We start from the raw sequence: 13,729 nt of genomic DNA on the forward strand, positions 1-13,729 counted from the left end.
AAAAATACAAAGCAAAAAAAATATCCAAGCAGAATGTGCGCTCTTTCATAGTTTCATGTACCGTACATGCGCCAAACAAGCTAGGTTAACATGCGTCTAACGCCAGTTGTCAGTCCATTTATTCAGTGGTCGTCGAAGAATCCTCAAATTGTTTGTTGGTGTGGAAGATTTTCGCAAAAAAACAAACAAAGGCATGTTGAATTGTGGTTCGCAACTACTTTCGATGGTTTTCATCAATAAAGGTGATGTTCGAAAGAAAAAAAAAATTTGCGAGTAAATATGCAAAGACGTGAGCAAAAGCTATATAGCCCCCATGCAAATTACGCAGCAGAAGAATAAAATGGTCAAAAACAACAATTTCCAACACTACGATTCGCAGAAAAGGAAGAAAATAGCAAATCAGAAAACACGGGAAAGGCGCGATCACAGGGCACGGCGTAGGGAAGCCTAGGAATCGCTTAGCACGTGTCCGCGTGCGTTTATGAAGCACCTGCCTAATATTTCACGAGCGCAACGCATAATTCGAAATTACGAGGCGACTGCTTCGTTTCTGGACGTTGCCAAAACTGAGCACACTTTCGGTTTAGCAAATGCACTTGCGCTAATCTATTACGTTTGTATCGCGATCTCCATGAAGCAGACATCAGCTGCGCACTGCGGCAGTGAATTTCTAGAGCGAATAAAAAAAAAGTGATTTTTTTATTCCAAAAACTTAATCAAATGAAACTTATTTGATTTTTGTTGAAGGCGCCTGTTGACAATTTTTGTTGAAGGCGTCTCGGGTGTAATCAGAACGTTAATTCTGATCAACAGGACTTCGATCGCAATTCTCCTAAACGTATTATTGCAAAGCCACCTAGACTAGACAAGGCCTGTTCGCTCCTCCTCTCCACAGGGGCCTACGTCACACTAGTTGCCCGACCCGCCCGACCGGTCCGACCGCGAACGACGGTGAGAGTTCGGTGAAACACAGCACAGGCTCATAGAAACGCAGGCCTGTGGTTAGGTTAGGCAGCAAACGTGCTGACATTTCTCTTTTCCGGCTTCTAGGTTTTCGAGCTGCAGTGCGTCATACCGTATTCTCCTGGCTTGTGCACGTTGAAATCATGATGTGGTGCTAAAGAAAAGCAAAAACCTTCTGTAACTTTAAAAGTTGTTGAAGAATAGTTTCGGGAGAACCGGATGTAAATAATTAAGCTTTCTCATGCAGGTATGCGAGCTCCATTTCCATAAGCAAGACTTCATCACCAAGCTCTCACATGATGATAAACAAACAGGAAGAACCATAGAGCTCAACCGCGATCGTGTTCAACTTCAAAAGGGTGCAGTGCCTTCCGTGTTCCCCAATTGCCCATCATATCTTCCTTCTACACCTTCATGAGGGCACGTCGGGAAAATGTAAATTTTTGTAAATTGAAGGATGACGCCATTCAGAACAGCAGTCAGAAGAAGGCAGTTGCCAGGAAACTAAAAAAATTAAAGAATTGAAATATTTTAATGCAGAGCACTCTGACCAATAAAATGTCCATAAAGTATTCATGTTACTGTTTTGCATGACTTCATTCATTTTGTTTATTTTAATGTCTAACACGCCATCCACTTTCGAACATAACTAAAAAAAACGTACATTTATTTAAAAAGCAACCGAATGCATGAGATGTAGCAGGTACTGCATGTCATGCATTCTGCTTCATTCTACTGCTTTTCTGTCTAGGAAAAAAATATTTTGAAGTTAATATGAACTAAACACGATGAACTGAAGAGCAGGAACTATAGCTATGCAATGCTCTATCACAAGTATTATCATGCAGCTATAAAAACGAAGCACTTAGCTCCAATACGAAGTATATTGTAAGGGCCACGAAAGATAGCATAAATTATAAATTAATAAGGAAGATATTTAGCAAAATTATGCTCGCGGTTAGAAAGCTGTTGTTTAGTCGCTAATCCATATTTATTGACTCACTTCTAAAGCCATTGTACCTCGGATAGTAAAAAAGTGCGCTTAAAACTGCCGGCGAACCCCCGCAGTCCCGAGCGGAGGTCGGACAACTAGCGTGACGTCACGGAGCAAGCGGAGAGGCCTTGAGTAGTCTAGGTGGCTTTGATTATTGCTGCTCACTGCGCAACCAGAGTGCAGCTTTTCCAACGGAATCATGGGTAGCTTTGCTCACAAACTGCAAAAGTGTTCGGTTAAAATATAATAATTGTAATGGGTTTTTCGGGTACAACGCACAAAGCACAGCTCGACACAAAGCACAAAGCGCGGAACGGCGTTCACCGACAGGCACTGGTTCCAACGGCACCAACAGGAAGCGCGCGCTCGCCGAGAGCAGTCTCGCTGCCGCGCGAGCACTTCTTCTTCATCACAATGGCCCCCGGCGAAGGAGGAGCCATCCTGGCGACTCACGGCGTGGTACACATCACGGGTTCGTGGTAGGGCTTGAGGCGGCTGATGTGAACGGTTTCACGGCCACGGCGGCGGTGGTCAGAGGAGGGTGTCAAAGGTTCCACAACGTAGTTCACGGGGGAACTCTGACAGACAACACGGTAGGGGCCGTGATATTTTGTGAGGAACTTGGACGACATGCCAGGAGGACCAGAAGGGACCCAGAGCCAAACAAGGGAGCCGGCGGGTAGGTGGGCAAAGGGTAGACCAGAATCACGCCGTTCTTTCTGACGATGTTGGTCGTCAGACGTGAGGGATCGGGCTAGTTGGCGGCATTCTTCGGCGTACTTGGCGATTTCAGAAGCAGGCGAGCAGTCAGATGCGTCAGGATGGTAGGGGAGAATGGTGTCAATCAAGCAGGTAGGTTCGCGTCCATAAAGGAGGAAGAATGGCGAAAACCCTGTAGTAGACTGGACGGCGGTATTGTAGGCGTACGTCACAAATGGGAGTACGAGGTCCCAGTTAGAGTGGTCGGGAGTGACATACATAGTGAGCATGTCACCGAGCGTCCGATTAAACCTTTCGGTCAGCCCGTTCGTCTGAGGATGGTACGCCGTGCTTGTTCTGTGAACTACGCGACATTCTTGTAGAAGCGCCTGAACAACGTCGGATAAAAACACGCGGCCGCGATCGCTGAGAAGCTCGCGGGGAGCACCGTGGCGAAGAACGAGGTTGCGAAGAATGAAGAAAGCGACTTCTCTGGCTGTAGCCGTCGAAAGAGCGGACGTCTCGGCATAGCGCGTAAGATGGTCGACAGCGACGACAATCCAGCGGTGACCAGCAGTAGAAGGCGGCAGAGGCCCATAAAGGTCGATGCCCACACGATCAAACGGACGGGCAGGACAAGGTAAAGGCTGCAATGGCCCGGAAAGGCGCTGCGGTGGTGACTTGCGGCGTTGGCAGTCAAGGCATGAGCGAATATACTTTCGTAGAAAGGTATACATGCCGCGCCAGTAGTACCGGTGCCGAAGGCGCGTGTATGTTTTTAAGAGACCAGCATGGGCGTTCTGGGGTGCGGCATGAAAAGATGCGCAGACTTCAGCACGTAAGTGGCGAGGTATGACAAGCAGCCATTTTCGACCATCTGGCATGTAATTCCGGCGATAAAGAAGACCGTCTTGCAAAGTGAAATGGCGGGCTTGACGTCGAAGGGAGCGGGAGGGCGCTGACGTAGTGCGGCCGGAGAGGAGGTGCACGAGAGAGGTTATCCAGGCGTCTTTGCGCTGCTCCAGATGCATGTTTGGAGGGCGTAACGAAGAGAGCACGGGGTCAATGCTAGAGATTGTCGCATCGTTGGCAAGTAGCGGTGAGCGGGAGAGGGCATCGGCGTCAGAGTGCTTGCGTCCGGAACGGTAGATGACTCGAATGTCGTACTCCTGAAGTCGCAGTGCCCAACGACCAAGTCGGCCGGATGGATCCTTCAAGGACGAAAGCCAGCATAAAGCATGGTGGTCGGTGACTACGTCGAAGGGGCGGCCGTAGAGATATGGTCGAAATTTGGTTATTGCCCACAAAATGGCCAAACATTCTTTTTCGGACACGGAGTAATTGATCTCGGCTTTAGAAAGTGTGCGGCTGGCATAGGCGACGACATATTCATGAAACCCAGGCTTCCGTTGTGCCAGCACAGCACCAATGCCAATGCCACTAGCATCCGTGTGGATCTCGGTCGGAGCGTCCGGGTCGTAATGGCGAAGTATGGGTGGTGAAGTAAGGAGCCGGCGCATTGTAGCGAAAGCATCATCACATTTGGAGCACCACGACGACAACGAATTTTGGGCTTGAAGTCGCGTCAAAGGTGAAATGATGGTGGCGAAATTCCGGATGAAGCGGCGAAAATATGAGCATAGACCGATGAAACTCCGCAGTTCTTTGGGCGTGGACGGCTTCGGAAATTCGGCTACCGCACGAAGTTTTGCGGGATCCGGAAGGATGCCGTGTTTAGAGACGACGTGACCGAGGATGGTCAGTTGGCGAGCTCCGAAATGGCACTTTTTCAAATTTAATTGCAGCCCTGCGGTGGTGAGACAAGTGAGCACTTGGCGCAGGCGAGTCAGATGCGTCGAAAAGTCGGGCGAAAACACGACGACGTCGTCAAGGTAGCAGAGGCACGTCTTCCAGCGTAGGCCCCGCAGGACATTGTCCATCATTCTTTCGAATGTAGCAGGGGCATTGCAAAGCCCAAATGGCATGACGTTAAACTCATATAACCCATCAGGCGTGACGAATGCTGTTTTTGCGCGATCAGCGTCGGCCATGGGTATTTGCCAATAACCAGATCTCAGATCGAGTGACGAAAAAAATTCTGCTCCTTGTAGGCAATCGAGGGCGTCATCTATGCGCGGCAGAGGATAAACGTCTTTCCGGGTTGCAGTGTTCAGCCGTCGATAATCCACGCAAAATCGGATAGAGCCGTCTTTCTTTCGAACGAGAACGACCGGGGAAGACCATGGGCTCTTCGAGGGTTGTATAATCCCGCGCTCCAGCATGTCGTCGACTTGCTCGGTGATGACGCGACGCTCCGAAGCTGACACGCGATATGGTCGCTGGCGCAGAGGAGGATGGGTGCCAGTATCGATGGTATGGGTGACAGCGGAAGCACGGCCGAGTGGAGTTTGGCACGCATCAAAAGACGAACGAAATTCGCACAAAAGGGCGAACAGCTGGTCACGGCACGCCGAATGAAGGTCTCGATCGATAGCACTGCACAGAACGTCAGAGGGTGGTCGGTGTGACAGGGGAGCCGGAGTGAGAGCATCGAGCGACGGTGTAGGAGCAGCCTGGGCGTCGTCAACGACTTGTAGAAGTTCAGCCGATGCTACGTAACCAATGCATTCACCACGAAGCAGAGGCAAAGGAGTGGGCAGATGATTGCTGATGAGCATGGTTGCGGTGCCAGAAGTCATTGTGAGGACAGCGAAGGGAAGCGGTAGGTTCCTGCGGCGAACGAACAATTCCGAGGGAGTAAAGAGTACAGCTGTGTCGGGTGGGTCGGCTGGAGAGATACAGGACAGGGAGACTACAACGGACGAGGAAGCAGGAAGTTCGACATCATGGGAAAGGAGAAGTTTGTCCGGGTACTCAGCGGTTTCGGCAGTGGAGTCGTCGGGTAGGACAGAGAGTGTGACTTCAGCACGGGCGCAGTCGACGACAGCAGAGTGGTCCGACAGAAAGTCCCACCCAAGAATGACGTCATGCGAGCAGGAGGACAGTACCACAAACTCAATTGCGTAGATGACGTCTTGGATAGCAACTCGTGCAGTGCAAGCGGCGAGCGGCTGAATTTGCTGGGCGTCAGCAGTACGCAGTAAAATACCAGGGAATGGCGTCAAAACTTTCTTGATGCGGCGGCAAAATTTCGCGTCTATAACTGATACGGCTGCTCCGGTGTCTATCAATGCACACGTCGCAACACCGTCTACTACAACATCAACGACATTGGCGGGGGACGTCAGAGGCCTTGTAAAGTTCGCCAAAGGCGCAGTTCTTGCCTCGTGAACTGCGCTCACTAGTTTTCCGCTTCACTGGAGCTGGCGCGGCGGCGCATCGGAGAGATGGAACGGCGCCGCGGAGAATGGGAGCGGTGCGGCGCGGCGGACTGGTTCTCAGTGGTGAATGCAGATGGTGGCGAACTAGGCTGCACGCGGTACCGCTGCGTGTGAGGTCCGTATGCTGAGTGCGTCATGACGTCAGTAGGCGGATAATAAGAGTGATGGCGGCAGTAGCGAGCGACATGTCCGGCAATGCCACAGGCAAAACAAATGGGCCTGTTGTCCCGAGTGCGCCATGGGCGACCGTAGGGGAGGGGGGCCGACGCCATGTGCGGCAACGATGGTGCGGCGGGAACCCGATACGGCCGGACAGGTCGTGGTGCCAAGGGCGGCGGAGCTGCTGTGGCGTCGGAGAAATTGCCCGTGGTATGAGGAGCCGGGCGGGACAGGACGGCGGCGTAGGTAAGCGGGGCAGCCACTGCCTGCTGGGGGACTGGTGGCACGGCATCTGCGATCTGCAGGGCGTCTGCGACCTGTGCCTGGATGGTCTGCTGAAAGGCCGGCGGAAGTGCTGGTGACGGAGCTGGGGGCGCATGCACGAGCGCGAGTTGACGTGCAACTTCTTCGCGGATAAACCGCTTCACCTCTTGCATGAACTGGGGTTCTCCAGCGACCATGGCATCCGCAGATAGTACCTCGGCCTGCCGCAAAGGGCGACGAGCGAGGACGCGTTGCTTGCGCAGCTCCTCGTAGCTCTGGCACAAGCTGATGACGGAGGCAACGGTGTCCGGCTGCCTGGCAAGAAGCATCTGAAAGGCGTCCTCGTCGATGCCTTTCATAATGTGCTGGATCTTATCGGCTTCAGTCATCTCAGAATTGACGCGCTTGCACAGGTCTACGACGTCTTCCACGTAGCTGGTGAACGTCTCACCTGGCTGCTGCGACCGCTCACGCAAGCGCTGCTCAGCGCGGAGCTTGCGCACGCCAGGACGGCCAAATACCTCGGCAAAGCTCGTTTTGAAAGCCGACCAGGTGGTTATGTCTGCTTCATGGTTGCGGAACCACAGGTTGGCGACGTCAGCAAGGTAGAAAATAACGTTGTTAAGCTTCATGGTATCGTCCCAGCGGTTGTGCGTGCTTACCCGCTCGTAGGACGCCAGCCAATCTTCGACATCACTGTCACCAGTGCCGCTGAAGACAGCTGGGTCTCGCTGCCGAGGCATGCCAGCGCAGATAACAGGTGCTGGCGGAACCGATGACGGCGGCGGGGATGTGTTTCTCGGCATTTGGGTGGTAACGGTGCCGTTTCTCAGCTCCAGGACGGGATCAGAGTCCACCTCCACCACTTGTAATGGGTTTTTCGGGTACAACGCACAAAGCACAGCTCGACACAAAGCACAAAGCGCGGAACGGCGTTCACCGACAGGCACTGGTTCCAACGGCACCAACAGGAAGCGCGCGCTCGCCGAGAGCAGTCTCGCTGCCGCGCGAGCACTTCTTCTTCATCACATAATAAATAAAACCAAATCTTTGAACTCGCATGTTTTAGCGTGTTCGAAAATTATGAACTGCCGATGTGGTACTCGACAATAAAATTAATTTTGAACCCATTTTAATGGATGACACAATGTTTACCAACGTTTGCCAGTATACTTTGAACACTGGATAAGCGGTGGCAATCCTAGGCCAATATAGCCAGCTCCCGGAAATGGCATAGCCAATTCTGGCAAAGAGTGGAACAACACTGGCTAACATGGCCAATGGTAGCCAGGATTCGATGATGGCACAGCCAGCAATGGCAAACAGTGGGAAAATCCTGGCTAACCTGGCCCATGATAGCCAGGATCTAATGATGGCTCAGCCAATACTGGTAAAGCGACGGACAACCAGGGCCATTGTTGGATGTGCTAAGGAGTGGCACAACCAATATTGGAAACTCATTGGGAACTCTGGGCCTACTTAGGGCCATGCTTTGCCAACAGTATTCCAATATTGGCCCTCTGTCATGTGCTACCTGGGCTACTGGGGACTTTGAGAGAGGAAAGCTAACTGACCCACACTAAAGCTAAGCACTCGCATTTTGTGATCAAGTAATTGTACTGTGCGATGGAGAAGAGCTGGCTTACATTGGTGGTGACACAATAGGACCCTAATTGGCACTGAAAAAGTACAGTGCTGATTTCATGACCGCTGGCATCAGTGTGGAGTTTGGTAGGTGCATTCACATTGAAGTTTGTCAAGACCAATGAGGTGGTGAGCTCAGCGATAAGCACGACAAAGGCATTTGCTGGGCTTGGTCCCCAGGAGAAAATTGCGTGTTTTTAAAGAGGATTGTTGAGGGGGCGTGAAATTTCGGCAAAGCCAGGCACAAATCGACAAAAGTATGAGTGCAGCTTCAGGAAGCTGGGCACGTTGTTACAGGAATGGGGCAGCGGGAACTTCTTCGCAGCTTGAAGTTTGGCTGGGTCAGGATGAACATCATTAGCATTGACTAAATGTCCCGAGATTGTAACGTGACGTCACGTGACACGGCACTTAGACGCGTTGAGCTGGAAACCAGCCTGATTAAAAATAGAGAAGACCTTGGAAAGGTCAACGAGGTGAGAAGAAAAAGTGGGGGAAAACACAGTCATGTTGTTGAGATAGCAGAGGGTGGAATGGATGGCCAAAAAATCCAAACTTAGTATGAGGTCATGGGCACAGGTCTTCAAAATGGGAACTGTTCTGGAATGCTGTGGCTAGCTATGTGGACCCAAGCGGTATATACATAGCCGCTCTACAGTAGGCATGCTGCCATCTGCGACATGCACACGGGATGTTGCAGGCGTGAGAACTTTGTGCAGACAATGGTGAAGGGCAGAACTCATCACAGATATGTCTGCATCAGTGTCATTAAGTGTGTACAGAGAAACACCGTTGACAACAATATCTAATAAGGTCGGTCTATTAGTGTGTAGAAGGTTTCTAGGTCGGTGCGTTGAGGCAGCATCGCCTTTGGGGGCTACCTCATCTAGTTTTTCAGAGTGCAGCAGTTGTATGGGACAGCAGCCAAAAGGGGAGATGACTGAGATGAGTGAGTGTGACGGGCACGCATAAGGCAGATCCACAAGCTTCTGCCTCACGACAGCCTAAATCGACATGACATGAAGTGTGGTCATATTGTGGTTGGTGGCGGTGTTATAGGTGCCAGGACCTCCAGTTCACAATGGACCATTTTAGTCACTGTGTCCGTGACTTTGTGAGAGTGCAAGCTCCTGGATGGGAGGAGAGCCAGAGCAGAACTAGAGAACTGGGAACATAGTGCGCATCACGGTGGCAACTGTTGTAACGGCACATCTGGGAGCCTTGGGAGGCAGAGAGCCTGTCATAAGCAATCTGGCGGCATCATTATTACGGGCGATGGCATCGTGAGCATAAGTACTGGTGGCAGTGTCAGCAGCTGGTGGTGAGATGTTGAAAGGCCGTACTGGGTGTCGACCAAAGAGCAGATAGAAGGGACAGTGTACTGGTGTCATGCTATGGGACGTGCCAGGTAGTCGCCATCTCACATGGGCAGAAAAGGGCACATAGGAATGTAAACGGCAGCTTCAGGAGGGAAGCGGGAAAATTTCACTGAGAGTAGGTGAGTTGAGCTGGTGAGATGTTCAGAGCAGAGGGAAAGTCCAAGCGAAGAAGGCCAGTAGAGCAGCCAGTAAGGGCAGAGTGGGCTCTTCAGAAGCAAGACTGCCCTTGCCGGTGCGCACTGTGGACGAGGCGGCTGGTGTCACTACTTTCTTGAAGCGGTGATGAACCGAGGAATTGAGAATGAATAGTTGGGCACTGATGTCAAAAAGAGCACAAACATCCTTAAAGGGACACTGAGGAGAAATTGAAGTTGGCTTGTGTCGACAGAATACCCGCTCCTGATTACAAAAACGCCACTCATACTGACAACAACGCTCTTGTAACGTAGAAAAGAGCAAGAACCAAAATACAGGTATTGCCGCCACAGGCCAAACTCGCAAGTACAAGCGTGATGACGTCATAGGACAAAACAGTGTTGCTAGAACCAATAGTTTAGTTCTAGCAACACTAGGACACGAGAAGTCACCAATCCCTGAGGCGCAGCAAATGCATGCGCAAATCTCCTTGACGTCGCCAGATGGCGCCAAGTATCCAGCAGCAACGTGCGCCTGCAGCATCGGGACCAATCAGCGCCTGCTCACGGCTCCCGGTATTCCGCTAACGGTAACAAGGTACACTGTATGCTAAAGATGTCTATTTGCGAGAACTTCGTTGACGATTTCGAGAACGGGATCCATCGTAACACTGGCGAAACACCAGTGCAAACGTAAACGAAGCGACGGTAGCGACGGCTGCAATAGCCAATAGATGGCTTCAACGTGGGGCCGGCGGTAGCTTTCTTTTCGGCTGCTGCTAGACCGCACTGCTGGCCGCCAGAAATCACGAAGTCTGCGTTACGTCATGTGCACGTCATGTTTCACGTCACTTAGTCCTGTGTCGTCATAAGAGAATCCCAAGTTTGAATCAGAGCGGCGGGAAAAACTTTTTCAACTTCGAATCCAAATTTCTTAGAAATAAATGCATCTTTCACTGCTGGCCAAGTGGCAACAGAGCCATGAAATGCCGAACTATTGGATTTTGCTTTTAAAAAAATATTAATAGAGCTCTCCTCACTGTCCCTTTAAGGACATGTGCAGTCGGTCCCGACTGTGGAGTGAACTGTGAGCCATGAAAAAAGCCCTAGTGGCTTTTGGCGCCTGGAACATTTTGTCCAATGCTACGGCTTAATTTGTGCCCACGTTTTGTCTTCCTGGTGGATGCTGTTACTGGACGCCCAGGTGGAACACATCTTGAGCCTCTTGGTAAGCCAGGGCGGTGTCTTGCCAGGCTGGTTGGTTGCACTTTGATTACTCTGCCACACCTCCTATCTACTGCTGAAGAGACCTTCAGCTTCAGCAGTAGAGCCTGTGCAGCACTGCTTGTGTTCACGTGTTTGAGCTGGGCTGTGACTGCATCCAGCAGAGCAGCATACACATCACTGTCCTCAGCCAGTTTGTGTACACGTCGCAGATCCTTTTCTAGTGAACAGTACTTGGCCTCCATGTCCTGCAATTGATATTTAATGAAAATAATTATGATATGGTGAGAATACCTCTGCATGTATGCTGATTCAGTGAATCGTGCATAACATTTTGATATGCTGTGTACATAGTTCTGTACAAAACAGAAAGCTGATGGGTACAGTTTTTGTGCTGTGCACCATATTATGCAAATTACACTTAATCTCACAAGATGTTTGCAGCACTGTGAAAAGCAGCAATTCCCTGGCGAAAATCTTTCTCAGCTCAAATGGTTTATGGAACAATTTCCAGATTGTTCCAGTTGGAACCAACTGGGTTCCGGTTGGTTCCAACTGGAACCAAATGGAAATTGTTCCATAAACCAGTTGAGCTGGGAAAGATTTTCACCCTTTCAGGACCATACGTGCCTATTATTGTGGCCTGGGCCAAGAGGACCACAATTGCCTATTATAGTGTGCATGATCCTGATTGGTCCAGGGCACCGCTGCCTTTCACAGTGATGCAAACATCTAGTGAGACAAAGTATAGGAATGACCAGAATGTTCTTTCTTTTACTGGTCGCATATGTTTTCTTTTTTTCTCACTTTGGGCATCATCATTTTTAGCACCACTGTTTCTCTTATCATTCCTCTTGGAAAGATCAGGCTGGCCAGGCATTTCGCCTAGGTTGTAGTGCCACTTTTCACAGAATTTTGGTAAGGGTTGCATTTTAGACCATGGGGAAACACATAAAGCACAAGAAATCCTTCAGATCTTCCTGATAAAGATGCGCACATATTCTTGTGTGGGTACACCCTCTATAACAATGACAGATAAGAAATCGAATTTTGGATAATTTATGTGTTTATTTCTCATCCTGACTTTGACACATTCATGGCTGTGCTAGTGACTGGCACCCTTCTAGTTGTTAGTCCAACCATTGTGCTACCCTCAGTTTAGTGCATTATTTTTTAACGTGATAGTTTTAAAAGCCCTGTTCTGCAGAAAAACCTACCAATGCCAGCCTTAAGAGCGAAGAATCAGAAGCATAATTCTCCTACAAGTGGTAGTTAGGTGACATGGTCATGCACTAATCGATTTCTGGGCTGCATGAAGTCACAACACAGCATGGCAGAAGCTGCCAACTAGGACTTGTCATTCAAGACTGGGAGGTGAGATGGCAATTGGGAGCTCCAGGACCCCTCGGCGAAGAATAAGGCACGCTACTCCTAGGCCACATAGGCACATCCATGTGGCTTGGTCAAAGCAGTGGTTTACACGTATCTATGCGGGTAGTTTTTACATAATTTGGTAACTTATGACTGTATGCTAATGAATATGTGAGATATCAGACGCATATGTGAAGGGATTACTAATTAAACAACCTGCAAGAGAAGCCACAGAGAGGAGCTGTTAGCGCTATGCTATTGCATCATAGCCTCAAAGGATATATGTAAACAAGATAGTTCATCTCGATAAAAATGCCCATTATGTAATGTACGCAGATGACACTAGTATATTCTTTTAAAATAACAACTGTGAGGATTTAACTAATCAAGCTAATGACGCATTGTACAAAACAAATTCATGGACTCAAAGCAATAGTTTAAAACTTGGCCTTAATAAAACCAAAGCTGCCCTATTTCACTCCTGTCACAGGTATACTGAGCTACTAAAGCAACGTGATACATGAGACGAAGTAGAAGAAATGGGACGACACACAGCCCTCCTGTGGGCATACAAAACGGTTATGCTATGTCCTTTGTTCTGAGTGATGGAGACAGGCATGTTTCTACAGGCTTTGCCTTCCTGTCCACTGCAGCCTTGCAAGAAATGAGCAACACCAATTCCGGCTTAATCTACTATCTATATAATCTACAGTATATCATAGAACCTGTTCACATCCCCTTTTTTTCTTTTAGAATATTCTTAGCAGCCAGGAAATGAACTCGGGGCCATATCACTCTCACGGTGATGACATTCTGATGGTCATAAAGCTAAAAAAATTGATATGCTGCTACAATTGCTCATTACAGTAGTTGAGAGTACAGTCAGGGACAAAAGTCTCCGGACCACGTGTTCCTCTTACGAAGCCGATAACTCTGCTATTAGTCGGCGGCTGGAGACCACACTTGTGGAGGTAAAAGTTAAATTTTTGTTCTTTCATCTCCACAATTGCGGTCTCCAGCCGCTGTCTGATAGTAGAGCTATAGGCTTCGTTTGAGGAACACGTGGTCCGGAGACTTTTGTCCCCGACTGTACTTCTGAAGGAACCAGCGCACAAAACACAACGGACAAGAAAAAGGCGGAACACGACGGACAGGAGCGCTGAACTTACAAATTTATTTCGGAAGTACAGATGCAACGTATATATATATATATATATATATATAGCCATGTCAGGGGGGCGTGCCACACAAGGAAAGAAAGAACAAGTGGAATCTACAAGGTCATGAAGAGACAAGCGACACAAGCAAACCAAAGATCTTAACTACTATAACAAGTGAAGGTGAGAAGTTTGCTTGTGTCGCTTGTCTCTTCATGACCTTGTAGATTCCACTTGTTCTTTCTTTCCTTGTGTGGCACGCCCCCCTGACATGGCTATATATATATACGTTGCATCTGTACTTCCGAAATAAAGTTGTAAGTTCAGCGCTCCTGTCCGTCGTGTTCCGCCTTTTTCTTGTCCGTTGTGTTTTGTGCGCTTGTTCCTTCAGAAGTATGTA

The 13,729-nt window shown here is 49.4% G+C and overlaps 1 protein-coding gene across 1 annotated transcript; it reads right to left on the bottom strand.

Annotated features, from left to right (window-relative positions):
- Nucleotides 1-3,434: 3,434 nt before the first annotated feature.
- Nucleotides 3,435-7,394, bottom strand: LOC149339146 (uncharacterized). Its single transcript, XM_089550880.1, has 2 exons — nt 6,304-7,394; nt 3,435-3,456 (listed from the first exon to the last, which is right to left on the bottom strand). The coding sequence occupies exons 1-2, from the start codon at nt 7,224-7,226 to the stop codon at nt 3,435-3,437; spliced, it is 945 nt and encodes a 314-aa protein (XP_089407006.1). The 5' UTR covers nt 7,227-7,394.
- Between the last annotated feature and the right edge of the window lie 6,335 nt (nt 7,395-13,729).

The sequence above is a fragment of the Amblyomma mixtum genome, chromosome 6, assembly GCF_055824585.1.
Source record: "Amblyomma mixtum isolate Tamu chromosome 6, ASM5582458v1, whole genome shotgun sequence".
NCBI classification, from domain to species: Eukaryota; Metazoa; Arthropoda; class Arachnida; order Ixodida; family Ixodidae; genus Amblyomma; species Amblyomma mixtum.

Excerpts from the sequence above, each read along its gene's own strand:
- LOC149339146 (XM_089550880.1), bottom strand. The coding sequence starts at position 7,226 with ATGCCGAGAAACACATCCCCGCCGCCGTCATCGGTTCCGCCAGCACCT. Across the intron at positions 3,457-6,303 it reads GCACCACGACCTGTCCGGCC|AACGCCCATGCTGGTCTCTT; the intron begins GTATCGGGTTCC and ends GCCGCACCCCAG.